Source organism: Hermetia illucens, chromosome 3 (assembly GCF_905115235.1).
Source record: "Hermetia illucens chromosome 3, iHerIll2.2.curated.20191125, whole genome shotgun sequence".
Taxonomy (NCBI): Eukaryota; Metazoa; Arthropoda; class Insecta; order Diptera; family Stratiomyidae; genus Hermetia; species Hermetia illucens.
This window is the reverse complement of record NC_051851.1, coordinates 68,331,760-68,353,202: the sequence shown is the minus strand read 5'-3', so window position 1 is coordinate 68,353,202 and position 21,443 is coordinate 68,331,760. Positions and strand designations below refer to the sequence as shown.

At 38.9% G+C, this 21,443-nt stretch overlaps 1 protein-coding gene across 1 annotated transcript; it reads left to right on the top strand.

Annotated features, from left to right (window-relative positions):
- Positions 1–1,540: 1,540 nt before the first annotated feature.
- Positions 1,541–21,210, top strand: LOC119652669 (nuclear pore complex protein Nup133). The gene is made up of 14 exons (XM_038056935.1): positions 1,541–1,782; positions 1,849–2,023; positions 2,143–2,649; positions 2,707–2,890; positions 13,337–13,450; positions 13,509–14,115; positions 14,177–14,372; positions 19,180–19,286; positions 19,344–19,563; positions 19,620–19,965; positions 20,069–20,421; positions 20,477–20,662; positions 20,740–20,956; positions 21,028–21,210. Exons 1-14 carry the CDS (start codon positions 1,634–1,636, stop codon positions 21,174–21,176), a joined length of 3,510 nt encoding a protein of 1,169 aa, XP_037912863.1. The 5' UTR covers positions 1,541–1,633; the 3' UTR covers positions 21,177–21,210.
- The last annotated feature ends 233 nt before the right edge of the window (positions 21,211–21,443 follow it).

Here is a 21,443-nt window from a genome sequence, read left to right as displayed (position 1 = left end):
AGTCTGATCGGTAGTCTGACAGGTACTCATTCACAGTTGCATCCACTGATATCAGACATCCAATCATAATACAAACCCCTCTGCCACCAGTGAGATTTGAACGTAGCACTCTAACCGCTCACATGTGATTAGCAATTTTGAAATTCTCATTTCTAAAGCTGTTGTTCAATTGGTGAAGTTCATAATTACTGCTACAGTTTGCACTTCGGCTTGCAATTATTCAAAAGGTCGAACATTTATTAATGAGAACGTGGCCGATTTGGCTGTGTGTCCTTACACTTGGGGATACCATGCTTCTGTGTATGTAAATTTCTACTGCAGGCAATTTCTATTGGCTGTGTGTCCTTACACTTGGGGATACCATGCTTCTGTGTATGTAAATTTCTACTGCAGGCAATTAGAATAGGAAACTGCGTCTTCCCATGGTCCTGTGAAGTAAAACAGTGGCATGGTAGAAAGAGGCTATGATAGACGCGGTTCGATATATTGGGGATTGGGGATTCTGTGTGTTTATTAATAGTGACGCAAATATGATCTGTATATCCACTTCACCTGTCACAGCTAAGTCTGTTTCCAGGATAGGATTTGTCAGCTTCATATATTGTTTCCCTTTTGCATTGTGGACTATTTTACCGCTGATATGGTAAATTTTCTACTAAAGTGATCGTTTCTTACACCAGAGAACTTGGATAAGGACCTTGGTGCTTTTATTCCCCCACCTCTTTGCTCGGTTTATAGATCTTCAACGGGAATGGAGTGATTCAGTCCAGACTTGGAGTTTTCATTATGCTGCGGAATAGAGAAATTTTAACAAAAAAAAATCATATAATTCATATCCCATGTCGCGATTTTCTGTCCACGGCCTGGGATGAAAATACAAACGTGTTAAAATCCATGTTTCCTTTGACGGTTAGGTGGCTTTAAAAACTAGCACCTCACCCCAAACCACAACTGAACTCGTATGACCAACAAAATTGCCAAACTCTCGAAAAAGGAAATAACGTTGAGATGAATAGCTGGTCACAAGAGTAAAAAAGTAAAATTAAAATTATCAGCGGTGGGGGAATTTAGCCCGTTTTCCTAGTGTCCCTAGCTTCCATTGATATTTCTCTTGAATTAGTTTACTATAAATCCCTCTTTTGGGTGCGACCACCGCACTTAGGTGCCATCGTAATCGTAATGTTCTTCAACTCCCTCCATGATTTTTTAAAAGAGCATCACATCGAAATAGTTGTACAATTTGCATAATTAATTTATTGAACCAACGATATTTCTATTGATATCTTGTTTTGAAATTAATTGTAACTTCGCTATAAAACACATTGCAAAAAGTCAGGTCTAATCAGAAAACTCCAAATTTGGAATGTTTTCGTTTTTTTTTTGTAACGGAAAAATCGTGCAGTTTGATGACATCATTATTTGCAGAATTTTGGTTCTGACCTGAACTAAGTACCAAGTGTTCGGAGCATCCAATTCGAATTCGCCGGAACATATGTTTACTCACAATTTTCTAGTGTCAAATCTGAATTCAAAAGAGTGAAAAACATACATAAACATAACCTCCTTTCTCAACCCGGTCAAATTGATAGCTGTCTTCGCGCAATTCTCAGTTTGATTGATTTAGTGAAATCAAATGGATCGAACACTTCAAAGTCAGGTTTTTGGTGGATCGGCAAGGAGCCCTTACACCCCGCGCACCAGGCAAAGTTCAGCGAGCTCCGTCGTTTCCGGCAGAAGGTCCTTACACAGTGTTGGCGGTTTGAAAAAAAGCTCAGCATCAGGGTGAGTGAGGGCCTTCTAAGGTTGAATCGAATCTACCCTAAACGATATAAATTTTGTTTGTTTCAGCCGTTTCAGTCTTTCAGGACGCTCGAATCAGTCCGTACAAATCGTCGCAAGGTCTGAATATAACGTGGTCGAGTGTTATGGTCAGCCTTTGCCTGTTCTGGTCAACGAGGCGCTGACTTTTTCGGAGCGAAATACATCTGTCTCGATCAACTGTAACGAGAATGGGTGGGCTTGGGTGAGTGGAGTACCAACCCTTATTACCAACTTCATGTGATCCTGCCTTTTAGAATATTTTGAAAACTTCAGATCCATTGTTAGTAATATACTAAGCAACTGAATTTAAATTTAATTTAGGCTGTGTACGGAAGACGTCTTCTCGTTTGGCAGTACCGTGACTTGAAATTTGACCCAGCCAAAAGTTTCGAGATGATGCGGACCCCGCAAAGACGAACAACGACAGCGCAATGCCGAGAGTTAACATTGCCCCATTGCGATATAGGTCACAAAGCCTCTTTGATTACAGTTTTCATGCCTGATGGCCAACAGATGGCTTCGTGTCTTGCCGTTTCACCAACTGGTGATGTTCGATATTGGCCCTCGATTGCTCACGATGGTTCCTCTATAGACTCGACGGGCATTTTAGAAGGACAAGAATTTGATTACCTGTTGAACATACCCCCAGTTGGTTACGTTCTTGTGACTACAACCTGCAGCTTAGTTCTGCTCCAGCTGCAACTGCAAAATGGGCGACATACGATCCAGCACAAGACTATAAAGCCGCCGTCTGGATTTTTCGGAGGAATTGGGAAGAAATTCGCATCAATTATCATTGGAATGAATAATTCACAGGATAAGGAAAATGTGTGCAGAAACCAATTCATAATATATTTGGCTTCTGATGAATAAATCTTTTTCTAGAAATTCGTGAAAGTTGCTGGAATTGAAAACGACGATGACGAGTGGACTGTTACTGTTTTGGCTGATAGATGGTTGCAACAGTGGAAATTCTCAGATAACGGCTCTGAACAGTTCCTGTTTGAAGACCATGAAATTATTCGCCGAATTCGAGAGGAATTTCATAAGAAGTTTTGGAGTGGACGAGGTGAGTCAATTGCAAAATTTTAATGATTTTAGGTTGCGCCATCGCATTGGATGGATGAGGTACTTTGTGTAGAATTGGGTTACTTTGTCTCATTCTGCAGCCTGCTGACTTATAGTACGTCCCTCCAAAGTGAATTTTTGTGGAAAGGCCCGTTCATATCGCTAGGTTACCGCGAGAGGCTGCTTCGTTTAATTCATTACTATGTTTGTATATATGTAGACGCAAATTGTGTGCAGATGCTTCAGTAGAAGATAGCAGTCGGTTATTTTATCTATCAGTGCCCATATTCTGTGTTTACATAGTTTTTAGGGTTTCTGAGGTACTAATCTATCGCTCCTATCATTGGTCTAGTTACCTAAGCTCGCATGATTCTCACACACATGTTTCGAGTCTCTTTACAAGTTCATGCGCGCTTTCTTTCCCATTAATTTCTTTGTACTTCGCTAACATTAAGTATGTTCTCGTTTTTAGTCATTAGTGTTGTAAGTTTCAGGTCCTAGTCTCCTGTTCTGATTCATCGGTGTACACCTCTAGCTGCAGTTCCTAGGATAGTTTTCACTCCGGTCATTTTAATCCTTAATTATTGTGATTTGGACTTGATTTCACTGCTCATCTCCATGGTTGGGACTTGAATTTTATCTGTTTTTGCGCCGAGTTCCATCAATTCGACATTCCTAAAAAATGTTAGGTCAATGCTCCATGTGACGCAGGAGGCTCTGCCACGTCCTTTTCTACAATATGTATTACCATTAAAGATATTCCACGTATTGAGCGGTACAGTTTTGTAAGCTCAAACTGGCTCTCAACTGTGCATTAATTTAGTCGCCCTACTGGAGGCTCGAGGCAACGTACTCTGTACTATCCTCAGTAAAACAGAGAGAGGGAAAGGGATAAATAAAATATAGTTGGAACCTGATCTCTCTCGGTGGCAGATCCTGCGACAGGCCAACCAAGCAAATGCATCCAATGTCGTTAAAAAAAAAATGTTCGCATGGAGTCATAAGCCTCGAAAAAAAAATTAAGGCATTCACCTCAGTCGACGCAGCAGGACGGGCCCTGGTCCTGTTGAGAAATCGGCAAGGGTTCTCGACGCATGGACGGTGTCAGGACGTAAGTTAGTTTGTCCGAGATGTTGGCACCCTGACTGGAAAGATCGAGGAACTTACAAGAGCCCTTCGTAAAAGACGGATTGATTTCTGCGCTCTACAAGAAACTCGATGATCTGTTGCCAAAAGCTGCGACATAGAACTCGAACGTGGTGAAAATGGCTATAGACTTTTCAATTTGGGAGCCCACATGCTCAATACGATGTTGACATTGTCATCATCATTTGATGATAGGCTGATGAAGTTCACCATTATATCAGCTGATTGCAGTATTCACTTCTTCATCGCGTTCGCATCACAGATAGGTCGACCTGTGCCGAGAAGGACGCCTTCTGACAACTCGATGCAAACATCTGTAACGTGTTTGCTGATGACTACATCATCATTTCAGACGAGCTTAATGGTCATGTAGGTGGAAAGGCAGACAGCAACAGGTGCCATGGCGAAAAAGGGTTTGGAGTGCACAATGAGCGTATAGTAGATATGCGCAAAACATCATCTTAGTAGGTAATATGATTCGCATCACTTTTTGAAAAAAGTGATACTACAATGTAATATCACTTTTTATATAATATCACAAACATCACCTATGAAAGGTGGGGAAGGATTACAAAAAAAGCAATAAAATGCACTTTCTATTGCTTTGCTCTACATTGTGTAGATACACTGCAATTAATTGGTTGATGCCAAGTAAAGGATAAGCAACTACTTGTTGCCGTTGTTTATTATGGCTTGATCAAGGATATGCTCTTCTTATATGTACATAAGGCAGGTATATAAGCCCACTTAACATACATCCGTGTATTATGTACAATATGCAATATGAATATTTAATGTTTTAGGGCACCCCGTGTGTGAGAGTTATTCGTTTTTCATAGAAAAGTAAACTGGTTAGAAATTAATACGGTGCAAACTTTGTATGCAATTTGACATTTCATTGCAAAACATGACTTTTCAGAGAAGTAATATCATCACTTTTGTAATGCCGCTATGATAGTTGATACGGGAATGCACTGATGTTAGATGATGCGGTAATGCAAGGGAATGTGCTGATCATTGGTGATGCGGTAACTTTAAGGTGATATAACTTTACATACATTTGCCACCCATCTTTAGCGTATAGTCGATTTTGCAGACACCCATGGCCTTGTAATTATGAATACACGGCTCATCAACCGATCTTTTCATCTTCGTACATTTTATAGTGCGAACCGTTAAATGCAACTCGACTATATAAGACGCCAACATTTTACCACCGTCACTAACCGCAAAGCCGTTCACTGTAAGACCACCGCATCCCAACATCAACCGTCGATTGCCGTGTTGAGAATCAAACCACCGATAAAACAGCGTGAGGAACGCATTGGGCCACCGCGCATTAAATAATGGCGATTTCGTGGGAAGAAAAAAAGAAATGATCTCACTTACGTGATTACCAATCATGAAACCAAGTTAAAGACACGATCCACAAAGCGGCCTATACAACCCTCAAGATTCTTGGCTTTGGAATGACGATGCCCAAATCAAGTTTCATGAAAAGAAACGCATCTAACGCAAGCTATTAAATGCTGGACAATTGACAAATTTACAAGAATGCCAACCAGCGAGTAAAGTGGGTGTTAATCAAGGAAGCGCTCTTTCCGCGTTCCTCTTTATACTGGTTATTTATACTGTCACACGGGACATCCAAAGTTCAGCGCCCTATACATTGCTTTATGCAGATGATGTTTTGCTGGCATCTGATAGCAAAAGCAATCTCGAACAACTTGTCCAAAAGTGGAATGATGGCCTCATGCAACATAGTCTCAGATTGAATCTAAAAAAACTGGATTTTTGAGGACTTGTCTCCATGAAACAAGCACTATCATTATCAATGGCAGTGACCTGCTCAAAACTGAGCGATTTAAATATTTGAAATCAATGCCATCAGCCAATGGAAAACTGCGTTATGAAATTTCTTCACGCATTAACGCAATCTGGATGAAGTGGCGTTCCACAACTGGCGTTCTTTGTGATCGACGTATCGACGAACGTCTCAAATCTAAAATTTACCGCAATGTTGCCCGCTCTGTCGCCCTCTACGGTTCTGAGTGTTGGTTGACTATAAAAGAATGAATGGTGTCTTGCGATAATGAAAAGACAAAGATGTTGTGTTGGACTAGTGGTGTGACACGCCTTGACCAAATTCGAAATGATCATGAAAAAATTGCAAGTGAGGCGTATTTCTTCACTACTTTCGCTCTGTAAGCGCATATCAGACTCAAGCCGTGTCAAACCCTATCTGAGATGGAGCGATGGCGTAGGCCAGGACACCAGAAATCTTTTAGAGATATCGAATTAGTGGACCTCGGCCTTCCTTATTGAGGTAGGCCCAGTTCGAATACCAGTTGTTGCGTCGTTGATGATGCTAATGATACTCTCATAGGCGGTCTTGATGTCAATGAAGAGATGGTGCAACTAATGGCCATATTCCAATAGTTTTTCCAATGTTTACCGCAGAGAGAAAATCTGATCTGATTTTCCTTGAATGAAGCCTTTTTGTATGGGCCGATGGTGCTTTGTGCGTATGACGCTATTCGCAAGATAGTGCAGAATATCTTATAGATGATACTCAACAACATTATGCCTCTGTAATTGATATCCTCCTTTTATGTATGATGTTCCTTTGCCAGCCATTAGGCATTGATTCGCTTTCCCAAAATTTAAGTATAAGTTGATGAACCGCTTGCTATAGTTGGTTTTCTCAATATTTAACCCGTTTCGCTCCTGGCACCTTATGATGATGAACCCGAGATTGAGATTGTTGCGTTACCCGATATAGCGCATTCTTCCGTTTCGTTGCTAGTTTACATTCACCGTCAAACAAGCCGTTTCGTTTTTTTCGCGACTTTTCAGGTGGCTGGAAATATCATTTGCTGATGTTTCATCTCCAGGATCTCCGTTAGCTGTATTGCCGCGTTCATTTCGTCTTATATGTGTTACGGGGGGTGTAGTTATGGATGGCTTCAGTGTTCACTCTCACCTGATTATTAGAGAGAATCCGCGGTGGTGTTGTTTTTCGACCTCGGAGTATCATGTTAACGCAATAGTCTTTAGAGTCTATATATACGGACATTCATCAAGTCTGAGAGGTGGTGGAGTTCAATTAGCAGGTGGTCAATTTGGTTAAAAGTGGTCCTGTCGGGATAATGTCATGTTTGGTTATGGATCATTTTCCGCGCAAACGAGGTATTTACAACAAACATTTCGTGTGTAACGGCTATTTGAATAATCATTAGTCCGCTGTTATTGGTAGTTTTATGTGAGCTATGGGAGCCGAAGTAATGTTTGAATATGTGTTACGGCTCTACATGGCTGTTAAACCCTCTAGGTATGATTGAGCTTAATGAGCTTTTATTTTATTTAATTATAACTTATTTATTATCATTGTTCTTAACAAACAAAAACCTTTTCGTAAACGTGATCAATCCATTAAAAGAAAATTTCATTAAAAAACAATCCAAGGGAGGAATCTTTATTCCTTGAATGACAAGCTAAAAATTTCTTCTTTTTTTTAATTTCCAAAATTGTCAACCGAGCCGACAAGGCCTACTTCCAATCGGCCTTGTGGTAGCTTGCGCTCGGTATCTTTCCTACACAATATCATGCCTTGAGCACGCATCAAGGGTCCGTTCCATCGCCGACGCTGCAGTCCCCTCTGTAGGTATTTGTATCTGTGTCTGGCTGCAGTATTTTATTAACACTTTACCGACCGGTAACTATTTAATCGGCTTTTTGGCGCCGATGCCAATGCTATTCGGCTTCCATGACGATAAATAATTTATTATTATATGGACAGTAATTTGTTGCTTAGTATTGAGGTCCATTGCGATAGATGCGTTACTTTGTAAGCAGGGATAGGATAGGATAGGAGAGTTTTATCTAGACTATGTATCAGATTTTCCTAACAGTTATTCAGGAAGTGATAGGAATGATAGAAGCGATCTCAGTGATAAAATAATTCGGAAGCAAGCTTTTGTATTGACACTGAGATATAGTGATTATGTCAATTTATAGATTGTGATAAGTTAATTAAAAACCGTTATAATATATAAAATAAATATAATTTAGTAAAGTAAGTAATATAAATATTTTGTTCAATTTAATTATCCTATAACAGAAACCAGACAACTTTGTCCGTCCATTCGAAATGCAGACATACTCCCGCGACAGTCTAAATCAAAACAGATCAGGTGCCAGAAAGATCGGTCGAGTCGGCAAAATGCCAGTCGGTAAAATGTTAAGAAAGAACTCCCAACGATCACTATACCTAGTAGGTGGAGATAGGATTTGGAGCTGTTGGTGTTAATTCAGCAGGCGCTTCCAGGATTTTGCTCCATCGGGGGTACCAATTCACGTTTCGCCCTAGAATCTATATTACCTTTTGACTGCCAGTACTCTTCATGTAATACGGATCCAGGCGAGTCGTTGGAGAAGTATAATTTATTAACAGCTTGCCTCGGCTCCATCTTTAACCACCATATTAAACACGGACTTCACTATGACACTGCCATATGTGGTTTCAAGCTCATGCCATACGCCGAAAAATGACCGCTTTCCTTCGTTTATTATATCTTGCCAGACATTTGCTCTCATTTGATAGTTGAATCTGTTCACCGAAAAAGTATAGAAGTTTCGAAGACAATTTTTGTTTGGCATTTTTCATGAGATTTTCTCATACCTACTATTCTTTTTCTAGATTCAGAGTTTGTTGTTCCACCTATAAGATCGTTTGCAGGAATTTTCCTTATATGATTCTACTGATAGTGGCAGCATACCTTTGGGTATGATATTCTGCTCCGTTCAATAGAATTAATAGTTCGTCCACTACAAGAACCCAAGGTAGAGGTGATAGAAATATATGTAACCATATGTCTGGCATATAAGCATTAGCTGGTGTTTTATCTAGTTTTGATATAGAAAGAAGAACGCTGTGAAAGTCGGTGAACATAGCGTCTGCTTCGCGCATTACTTGAGTTGAAAGAGACGTTTGCAAACCCTCAGTAGGAAATCAGTTTACCAGTTAATGACTTTGAGTGTGTGCAGCACTTTTAGAAACACATCAGATAAGGCAATACTAGTAATGGCGAGCATGACTTCAGTTGACATTCCGGTGAAAGAAATAAGTGGCATCATGTAAGACGTATGGAGGGGCACAAGGCAAGGTCAGAGTCTTATGATCTTTGGCAACGTAGATGGGACGAATTTGCGAAGGGTCACTGAACGCACAGGCTCATTCCCAACATTGGAATAAGGCTTGAGCACTAACACGGCCACATTACCCAGTTTGAAATGAATGATTCTCCGGATTGTTCTGGGTGCGGTTGCTTAACGGACGATCCAGAGCATGTAATGTTACATTGCTCAAGGTTCGCAGTGAAGAGAAGGAACCTAAATCATGCGCTGGAAAGGAGCGGGAACCTGGAAAATATAGTTGTGGAGATGCTGAGGTCGAAATAGAACTGAGTTACGGTTTCCTCTGCACCCGTCAAAATACAGAACGAGCTGCGTAGGACGAAAGAAAGAGGAAAACAATAAGTAGAAGAAAGGGTGCCTAAAAGCAAACCCCCGTGAAGTAACACCTTTCTAGTTTCGTCCCGCGGGGTTGGAGCTAGAAATTTCGGGGCTCTAGTCCCGGAGCGGACGTGATTTTCTAAGATTCTTGCATCTGTAGGAATAACAAAATCAAACCAATGGCATATAGCCCATTGCGATACTTGCTTTATAGATTTCAACTATGTAGATGCTGGCTTATAAAAGGAACCCGCTACTGTAAGAGCATGTGGTAAATTCCATCTGATTCAAGTACTTTGCAAGGTTTAAATGAGTTTAAGGCCAAATTCACTTCACTGAACGTCACAATCGGGCTCGCAAATTTCCAGTCGTCTTTACTGACTCTATTGTGCAGAACTTTTTCATTTATTACTCATTCTTATTTCCGAATTTGGAAAGTGAGTCTATAGAAGGATTTCTAAGATTTTCCTTCCAATTGTTGTGTATGTTCCGCTGCATCTTTTACAATGAAATGATGCTTGTTCTTATGGCTCCGTCTCTCGTACGAAATTTGGCGCGTTTTTATTAAACAAAACTTGGTTTCGTTGATAGAAGGTGCTTTTGGTGGCTTGATTCTTGTTTCCATCTGAAGCTACGGCAGACAGCATTCAATTTATGCAAATAAGGATTGTCATTCATGGCTTAAAAATATTGAGCAACTTAAAGTTAGTTCTACCGGAAAGTTCTGTCCGTTTTTATAATAAAACAAAATAATATTTTTTTTTATATTTTATATTGTTGTATTATACAACCCACTCAAAAAAAGTCCTATCCGTGGAGGCGAAAAGTTGAACAAGTGCTTGTCTGAAATGCTCTTGGTTTTTGAATATTTTGTCTTGTAAAAAATACTGTAGGGACAGAAACTAGTGGTAGTCGGAAGCTGTCTCGTCCGCGGATTAAGGTGGATGCGCCAGAATTTACCAGCCTAGCTCTGCTAGTTTTCGACGAGTCCCTAAAGCAGCATGTGACCTGACATTATATTGAACTAATGTGTTGCCATTCCTGTTGAACATGGCCGGCTGTTTTTCGTAGAGTGGGAACAGCTGGCAGTATCTCTCCGAAATTAGCTTTCCGTCGGGTGGCTGTGGCTCGTAATGTATCGGTCCTGGATTGTCCCACTATTTGCACAACATTCTCCTATTTGAGCTCAAGTTTAGTTTAGAGGTGCATAGGGTAGGCTGTCTGGGGTACCAATGTTCCCCCCTCCTTATGATATTTCCATAGGTAATCCATTTTTCATCCCCAGTTATGATCCGATCCAAGGAAGGTTCGATTTTGTATCGTACAAGCAGACATTTGCATGTGATGACTCGATAATTCAAATTTTTCTCACTTAATTCATGTGGCTCCCATCTCGAATATTTCCACACTCATCTTAGTTTCCGAGTATGGTTCGAAATGGTTTATTGAGCTTTCTCGTTATCTTCGATGTTGTTCGAAAACGATTTTCCTCTAACACGGTCTTCAAAATATCGTTATCAATCAAAGACGCTCGCTCAGTGCATGGCTTATGCGAAAGGTCAAAATTTCCTACTTTAAATTTTTGAAATCGTCTTCTGCATGTTCTGTCACAAAATTTACTTTTACCAAACACTTTCAACAAACTTCTACACACTTCCAGGTTTGCGGATTTCCGCAAATTCCATCGCATCGCTTAACCCACTAGATCTTTAGACGATTTGTGGTGAATTTCAAGGATGTTTACGACTTAAATAGCAAAGAGTCGGCTTTTATAGTTTAAGAAATCATCAATCCTTTTTATGAGAATCAATGACCAATTTCTATTATAACCGCTTAAGCGTTACTGTTTACTTGCTGCTCCTGTGGTAAAGCTCTGATAATGAAAGCGAGCAATGTTGGGTCAGCAATACCGTTATGCGTGAGTGTACCAACATTTAGAAATCAAGCATGCATAATTTTCGATAACCAAAGATCAAAACGGTGATGTTAGGTAGCAATAAAGTTTCGAAATTTACTTGTTTCTAGTCCACACATTTCTATCCTTTTTAGCGACCTTTTACGACCGGCAAAGGAGAGTATTTTTAAAATTCAGAGTAAAGGTCTGCAACTATGACCAATCTGTATTGACCGAATTCAAATAAGGTTTGTCGAAAAGTGGAGCAGTCAGTGTTTCTGTTTTATATGTTAAAATTGCGTACATATCTTTAGGGTATCTGGGACAAAGTAATTAAGAGTTCGTTTTCGCATTTTAAAGGTAAATTATTTGCTCCAAAAAAAAAAAAAACATATCTAAATTCGCGTAAAAGGTTCAAGTATTTAGCGATGCTCATAAATTTTATTAAAACTATTCAAAACAAAACGGTAATTCACATTGTTCTCTCGTCCTTCTTTATATCTGCGTGGCCGGTTCCATAACTGCATCAGCTTCGATAATATCTAGCTAAATTAAAAAAGTCGAGTATATATCATAACAGCTTCGACAGTACGAAGGATTTTTTGCATAAAACGAATAAAAATAAAAGTAAAAAATTGGTTAGAGAATTGTCAATAACAATTAAATCATCTGAAATAATAAAAAAACTTGTTGTTTCCTTTTCGTTGGTGTAGATATTTATTCTTGACTTGTTAGCACTGATGAAGGGAACAAGTGGTTCCCGAAATATCGGTATTTGCAAGAATAAATATCTACATCCACGGAAAGGAAACAACAAGTTTTTTATTATTTCAGGTAATTAATCGTTGGAAACACCGCATAATTACATTCAATTAAATCATGCAAAATAAGCAATATTCAGTGAAAATTTTAATTCAGTCGAACAAAAATTGTTTGAGGTAATGATCCGGCTGACTTGAAATTTGTTTTCAGAAAAACGCGTTTTAAGTTTTAAGTGTTGATTTGTAGATCCCAATCAGAGCCCCGCCGGGAATGTCACATCGCTACTGGTTTGTATTGAGTGCACGCTCAGCATTCATACCAGTGGATGCGAGGCATATCTAACACCTCTGTCGCAACTATGGGATACGTTCCGAGTAGTGTAGTGCAACTCCACGTTTGAGGCAACATGGAGCTCTGCCCGCGATATGAGCAAAACTATCACACCGAGTAGGATAGGAATGCTTGCGGTTGCACCTGATATTACTTTACAACTTTGATTAGATTTTGAAGCCAAGACTTAGAGGATGATATGGACAGATTTATTATTGTTTTGAGAGCTAAACAAATATTAAATGATTTTTTCTCAATTCACGAAATCAATCGTGCCACCTAAATTACGCGTATCGAGCAATGAAAGTGATTGGGCATATAGATTTTTCTCGTGAATAAAACTTTGCCATGTAATTTTTAACATATTCAGCGATAGATTTCCTAAAAATAGTAGTTTCTCCCTTAAGAGGCAATCAATTCTTCTAGCGAATGATAGTTTATTCATAAGAAATCTTCTCCTAGCAGAACATCCTTTTTTAAGGAATACGTTTGATATAATTTTTTTATATAGTAGTATTATACATATATCCAAATAGAGCAAATTATGAAAGTAAGTAAGTAAGAATTAACTGACTAAATTTGCTGAGGGTCTGTCAGCGTTGGAAAAAGTTTCACTTATTTCTAGAAAAGATAAACATGAAATAAGTATAGTGGCTTCGGGTAGCTCTTGTAATGGCTTGTACCAGAGGTAGACTTTTCGTGAGCAACTATTGCTTCAGCTGGACGATAACAGTTAAATCTTATTTACAACTTAATTGCCTCATTATGCCTGCTATATAATAAACATTTTTATATTTTCAGAGACCACCGATATTGAAATTCTACTTTTGGATATACAAGCCGTAGAAACAAACATTTTCGTTTTAGCTGGTGCTTTGAACAATAATCATGCGCCACAGATTCATTATGCAATTGGTATTGTTTATGGAAAATAATTTCCCACATAATTCATTAACTTCCTAATTATTTCCAGTATCTCTAAACCCCGAAAATGATTCATTCAAAATAAATACCTTCAATCCACTCAAACTTACGTTGTATTATAGCCCAGAAACGGAAAATGACTGCTTAAAAATGAGATTCATAACGAACCGTGGTATTGCATATTTGTACAATGAACGGTCGATCTTTCCGACGAATTTGTCCAATTGCGGGTCAAATGAAATTGAAGTGGAAAAAATTGAGTTTCAGTCACAAGGCGATAGGATCATGAACGCTGCCGTTTGTTCGAACCTTCCATTATTTTTCAGTCGAAACCATGGGTTAGTTTGTGTATCACCCAGTGATTTTGATCCAGGAGACTTTTTGAACAATTCATCATTTTCCCCGGATGTTTTCACCCCGCCACTAACTGAAAATCAAACGGTATTCTCACCGAATGTCCCCACTAGCTCAGGGAATTTGATAATGTACGAATTGGATCCGGATGAGATTTATAATGCGAACAAAGATGTAATTAGCCAAGTGAAGGCAGCATTTATTTATAATTTGAAACGAAATAATGAGACTTGCAACTCGATACTAAGGGAGCTGTTTCCCCCAGATGGTACAATGGACGATGTTGATTCGCTGTTAGATAAGTATGATTTTAAAGTATTGCGTGAAGAAATTATAACTTATAGAAGTCTTTCTTTTTAATAGAACTATTGCATCAATCGCACAAGATTTAGCTGATGACATTCCGGCAGCTGATCCGCGTTGGGAACAAGATGAAATGCATTTCAGACATTCCTTAGGAAGTTCTTCATCTTTGCAGATTGCTCAACAATTAAAGGAGAAGAATCTCGCTATGAATCATTTTGTTGAATTTTTACATTCAACAGGACTATGGGCAAGGGTAAGAAATAAGCTTTTAATGGTGAGAAAAATGTAGCTAGTTAATATTTTTGACATGGCAACTTGCAGTAGTAACTTTTTCAGTTAAGCAGTAAGTTTTCCTGAAGTTTTGTGTTTCTAACAAAATATCATATATAAAATGTCCTGATGATTGTGCACAATTTTTAAGTTATGAGGCATTTAAAGCGTGTTATCATCGCCACCAATGCCGGTGACGAGACACGAGTCTATGAAGTATATCAAATCGAAACTAATCAACAATAATCGGAGTTGCGCGTTTCAGATGAGTCAAAACCAAATAAAACCACTCCTGATTTCTTCCGTCACGCCACACAGTTAACAACGAGTCTTACAGGAGGGCGTTCATGGAAAACGTTTGTCGCAAGAGGTCAGCATTGTGGGGAAACAACTCGTTGATCCGTTTTCGAAAAATTCCGGGTACCGGACTTATCATCGACTGCAGGAACGTTTATATTATTTTATTCCGAGTTGTCACAATCTCAGGTGATGACGGATTTTACCTAGCACTACAAGTGCCATCTGCTAATCAGCAAAGTTCGGATAATCCTGCCTACTTAAAATAAATAGAGGGTTTTGGTGGTATTATCCGGTGGAAGGTTATTGGGAAGATATGCCGAATACTCCTTGAGCACATCAAGCACGTTTGCAGAGTAGTGTACTTTTGCATGTTTTGAACTACACTGTGCTAGAGTTCCAGTAAAGCCATGCGGGATTTCTCTGATTTCCTGTGTTTGTTATGCACCGTTTTCGACTTCCACTCATCAATCTGTTCTAGGCCCCACTTCACCCAATTCAGAGGATTGAAAGATCGATCCTTACAAACGGGCGCATGTAAGAGACTTGCCTGTTCCTTGTTGTGAAAATAAGCTCGTGGCGAGTCGACTTAGTGGTTATGTGTCGTAGTGTCAACCAGGTATCTGCCTCCTACGTCATGAGGCTAGTTCATTCATTTCATGGCAGAATCTTGATGGTGCATTCGGCATTAGGACATATTAACCCGTAGCCCCTGGACGATAATCAGATAACTCTTCAGCTTAGCTCAATACCAAGAAACTGAATTTTCTCTTCGCGGTAGTCGATGGCAAGGCTTCATCTTATATATTTCCATCTATGTTGAAGCAGCGTCAGAAACTTTTGTTTTTTCCGCTATATTCCAAATTAAGAACGATGTTCGGAATTCCAAATTCCAAAATGTTAATATTAGCATAGTAATTATGTTTGCTTTTATGCGAAAACAATCGTGAAGAATCGGCTATTTATATTAGGACAAGTTATTTCATTATAAAATCGAAACCCATCATTTGATAGCAACAAAATGAGGTTTCGGAAACTTTTACACCAGATCAGTAGCTGTGTACTGATGAAGGGGGTAAGTTGCTCCCGAAATATATATATACACTATAAAATAAAGTTTGGAGTAAGCTACTGGTCTATGAATTTTTCACTATATTTTCAACTGAAAATTGTATCACCTCAGAATAATGCTGTTAAGTTATCTGGGTTCTGAAGCGAGGCTCTGCATAAATAACCATAACCATAACCGTTAATAATAGTTTAGTTGGCTTATATATTTTGGTAGAATTAATTGATCAACACCCAACTTTCATTTATAAGTGTCATGAAGGCACAAATTTTCTTTACAATCAATATAGATAATTATACAGTGGAACCTCTCTTAAGTCGAAATTGATCTGAGCCGAATTATTCTCTAACTCGAACTGTTGGGGTTTTCACTGGCGCTATCTTCAATTTCTTACATAAAATTCCTCTAAGTCGAAAATTGCTCATAGTCGAAGTAGTTTTTCTTAAATTTTGGGAGAAATATGTAAAGTATGAAGTATTCCTCTAAGTTAAAATCGAAGGATCGGTTCCGCGGCGCAAATCACAAATTTGCAAAAACTAACGTGGGACATAGAAATTTCAATGAAAAAAATAGTGTTCCCGACAGAAGTTTTAGTGGAGGTCCAATTTCTATGCGTGATCATCATCCCGGGGCCAGCTTTCGGTTTACAGTACGACAATTACGCATTAAGTGTCTATTTAGAGTGGTTTTATATAGCATATCTAAAATAAAGCTGTTTTTGAAAGGCCCAATTTAGGGAGAGGCAGCAATCACCCTGCTTCAACCTGCTCTACGTCATCGGAACAGCAGTCATCAAGAAAAGGTTGGCAACAAATTATCCTACTCTTGCATCCACGCCTGATTTACCTTTACGCATCGTTGTACCTTTCACACAATTATTTGTCTCAAGTTTTGCTTTCGACATCTCCTCGGGTGACAAGACATCTTCCTTTATTTTAAATGCCACTCACAGGGCACATATCTCCGGCGTAAATTCAATTTTTATGGATGGAAGCCACGAAACTAATGTAGGTAACATTATTAGCAAATTAGCACTTGCAACTCAAATAGTGCTTTCCGAGGTTCCAAAAACGAATTCATCCAAATTAATTACATTCAAAATAATTGTCGAAAACGAAAAGCACCGCCTAATTTCGAATGGCGTAATCTGTCATTAGAAGGAACCTTGCCGACGAGGAGCGAACTCTGTCGACCTGAAATCTTCATCACATTGAAACTGCATGTGGATCGGAGCTTGTCTCGTGCGCAATACGCATGCATCTTAATTGTATTTCCGGTTTTGGCCTCCCGGCGTTGCCAAGGATTTTCAGCGACAATCAGCGTCGCACTTAAAGCCTTTTATGCTACTAAAAGCTGAGGAGACTCGAACCAAACGGCCGGACTTTAGATTATCTACAATACATGACCTGAAATGATGAAACGTGGCTCAATTCTAGAGTACATAATGGAAAGTTCCTCCATGTTTACTCAGTCCTTCGTTGTGCAAGTGTCAGGTAAACTCATGGTCAGGAGGGGTTTAATTGACGTTAGGCAGCATCTTTCTAAAAATGAAAAGAGGGGCGAAGCCGGCTACAGTTTTGTACCAAGGGCAGAAGCAACTCAACCGACGCTGCCTCACCTCTGCCCTGGGAGCAGAGTGGCCGAAGCGGCTCGCAGGAGTTATACGTTTCCTTTTATCATTCGCAAAACACAACAAGGGTGCAAAATATATCCAACGTAAATCCGCCCTAAGTTCGGACCATTCACCCTAATAATATGTCCCCTTAGCTCTCACCGCGTTCATGAATTCTTGTACCGCCTCTCAATTCAATGTCAATCGCAATCACAATAACCACATTTGATATTCACCAACATTCCTGACAATCGGTTCTTTTTATTTCCTAGTCATCGCGTTTCAGTCACTTCATTGTGAATGAGTTGGCATGGGTTTCAGTACGATCGTTCGACTATAACCATTTTTTTTGGAATTCACCAACTTTGTTGCAAAGTCTCTAAATTCAAGAAACGATGTCCATAGAATCTTAGTTAACTTCTCTAAAGTTTTCGATTCTGTTAACCACTCCTTGCTTCTTACTTAACTCCGATCGTATGGATTTTCAGCAAGTATTCTCTCCTGGTTAAGATCTCTCTCTCTCATCGGTCCATCCTCAGCCCATTTCTGTTTTCATTTTTCGTGAATTATCTTCCTCCCTTATTTACCTGATCTAGCCTGTTATATGCGACTTAAAATTATTTTCTGTTGTCGGTTCGCTTACTGATCATTGCAGCCATTAGTGAAAACTTGACACATTATCTCAGCGTATGTCTGTAACAAGTTATTTAATGTGACGAACTGCTACTTTTTATGCTGCTCACTAAAAATGTCTCCCCCTGCAATCGTTTTTTATCTCGACGGTCAACTCTTACAAGGACCTAGGTGTGCCCTTATGTCGATGTACTTGGCCGCACTTCCAAAATGTCTGGCTTTATCCTTTGTTCCTCCTATCAATTCATGAATATCCATTCCTCAGTTATGCGTTATAAATCCTTCGTCTGCAAAATTCTTGAATATGCTCCCGTAGTGTGATCCTCTTACCATAATTAGGATTGCCATGAAATTGAGTCTGTGCAAAGGAAATTTACTCGATTTCTAACCTTTAAAAAGAACATTCCCTACTCGACATATTCTGATCTGGTTTTCCTTAACCTGATATCCCTGCAATCCCAAAAATCCTTGGCTGACCTAAGTGTCCTTTGTAATGGCTTAATGGACAGCTCTGTAGCCTCTGAAATTCATTACCGTGACACACCACACAATGAGGTTGAAGTTCCATTGGCGGAGCTCTTGTGCTACTTCAAATCCCCTTTGCCCAGACTGTTACGGGATATAACCGTTTGCAGTTTGATCCTCTGGCTTCATCCCTGGCCACTCATAAAAGTAGAGTTATTGACACTTTGTATATTTTTGCATTTATGCGTTTCCATTTATTTATTCAAAAAGAAACCTGCGATCTATGGAAAAAAAATTTATTTGGAGAAAAACAATACAGAAATCAAGAAGTTAAAAGACTTCCTTCAACATTGTCCTATAATTCGACTGCTGAAGATAACGAAAACAGTATTTTTTTGCAAGTGCTCACCAAATGGAATTTTAGTGCTAAAAGGAGATAAATGTTTTGCCGGAAAGCTGATTAGTGCCGACGGCTCTCATCTCGAATCTCACTGTTTTCTACAAAAGGATTGAAAAGATCACATTTATTTTCGTTGACGAAAAAAATTTAGAAAAAGAAGGTTTAAATATCGAGCGTCACATAGGAACACCTCGATTTAGAGAGTGTTTACTGTAGTTTATATTTTTGAAGCAATAGCATGATTATTTAGGTTAGGATTAAGGAAAGCTGCAGTATAAAGTTTTCAACCGTTCTGATAGTGACAATTTTCATAGCTCGGAGCAGTCACATCTGGAGGAATAATAAAGTCCACATGTCATACACTCGCTGATATCAATGAAAAAATCATAGCTGCAATCTCGTTGAAGGGGATTCAAAATAAGTGAGAATATAAGTTTTCAAGTTGCAGAATCCGCTTGTAATGAACGGTTTTTTTCAGTTACTCGAAACTTGTTGATGAAGCAATTCAAAACGTATTAATACTGAGAAATGAACAGCCCACCGGCAGTTTAGTTCATCAGGATGTCTTCTATGTAAGAGTGACCCGTATTCAAGAAATCTTTCGTGCTCTTGTTGACATTGCTGATAAATGCATTGAAAGCCAATATCCAACATCCCAAATATCGTCTCGAATTTGTGATGTAAATTCAATAATACTGGTATGAAAAGTTACTCACTGGCGCTTCTTATTTGATGATGCACGTTTTATTTATAGTCGATGCTAATCGAGATTTTGAATTTTCGCGATAAAAAATCGGAGTTATATGCCCTGCCAGAGGACAAGACCGACTCGTTTGAGTATATGCCGTGGACAACAACTTCAGGAAAGAACGGACTCAGGGACACGCTTCTGCATTTAATTGATATTACTTTAAAACATGGAGCTAGAATCACCGGGGAGCCAGAGCTACGGCAGAAATTGTATGTGCAAATGATGGATTTGATTGATTTCGTGTTGGATGGACGACGGCGCTATTTAGATAGTATAAAGGGGAATGCCAAGTATGCAGTATGCAAGCAGCAATATGAATCGCAGCGAAGCGACTTGATTTACCCATTAGGTAAAATGTAAATCACTTCGACTTAAAATAAGTTATAATTCCATTCCATTCTATGAGAAATTTCAACTAAATTAAATTTTTTTCTTCACAATTCCTCTCACAGTCGATGATGGACAACTTGAATTGGCTGCTAAATTGGCTGAAAAGTATCTTGATTTCAACACTTTAGTTTTAATATGCGACCAAACCGAAAATCAAGAAAGATTAGACAGTTACATCGAGCGTTATAAGGAATACGATTTTGCGTCTTTTGCTATCAATTGGCATATGCGTCATGATCACAAAGGTGACTTGTTTGAAAGATTTAAAGGTAGTGGAGTTGCGCTATCCCGATTTCTCGGGGACCATCCATCTTTAGCATGGATTCAACATATTTTCAACGGTGAGTTGGATAGGGCTGGATATATACTATTCAACTTGGGACAAAATGAAGTCGAATTGGTTGCACGAAAAAAGGTACTGGAATCATGTTTCTCCCTGAAATCAATTGCAATTTTCACTTTTATTACAGACTATATTATCATTAGCTAAGTTGGCAGCATTAGCTGCGGAAAGTGAAACATCAAGTTTGATAGCCGAAATAAATACAGAATTGATGCTCATAGATTATCAGGACCAACTGCCCGAAAGCGTTCTTACATCATTTGGATATGATACGGACAACCCTAAAGTTTTGAAAGCAGAGGAGATAATAAACGTATGTATTACAACTTGGAATATATTCTCATTTTTATATTTCTTCCACTATTTTGTCATTGTAATATTGTCTTTCAGCTGTTCATTTCCGAAGAGAACGAAACTGCCAACGAATTTGACTTCCGCAAAGCCCTGGAACTTATTTATTACGTTGACGATCCAGATGATGCCCGGCACAAGATTTGGTGTGCAGCTATTTTGCGGGATTCGTGGACATCGTATAACATGAATTCACCTCTGGAATGCATGCAAAATATGTTATTCTTTAAACTAATTGATGTGTGTTATTTAATGGGTAAGTATTGGCATTTTAACACAAGTTGGCAGCTTGCAGACACCTATGACTATGTCTTTTTCATTAAATAGATGGAGACCTGGAAAAATTTTTGCCACCCATGGAAGAATTTCTTACTACATCAGAGTTAAGTGAATTGTCCGGAAATAAATCATTCCAGTATCTGTTGAAGCTGGGTTATGAACATATATCGGAGTCATATCGTAAGAAAGACATGTAATTATGAGTTTTGGAAATAAAAACGTTTTGTTATATCCTGATTCTTATTATTTCATATAAATAATAATGTGTGTGATTGTAACGTTGGTAAAGCAACAGTTGAAGCAGATTCAACAATTCCATTTCTGAGTTCTTAAGGAAGCTTTACTGTTTGTGGACAGGTTCTTACTTAGATTGAAGTGAATTTTTAATTTTTTTCGATTTGTCCAAGTCTTGAAAGTGCCGAGTTGTTAGTGGCATTGGAAGGCGAGGATAAACTAACTCCTGC

Bases quoted from the DNA above. Each gene is read 5' to 3' on its own strand.
- LOC119652669 (XM_038056935.1), top strand. From the start codon at position 1,634: ATGGATCGAACACTTCAAAGTCAGGTTTTTGGTGGATCGGCAAGGAGC. The intron at 13,451-13,508 runs GTATTGTTTATG...AATTATTTCCAG, and splicing joins ACAGATTCATTATGCAATTG to TATCTCTAAACCCCGAAAAT. The intron at 19,564-19,619 runs GTATGAAAAGTT...TTTTATTTATAG, and splicing joins ATGTAAATTCAATAATACTG to TCGATGCTAATCGAGATTTT.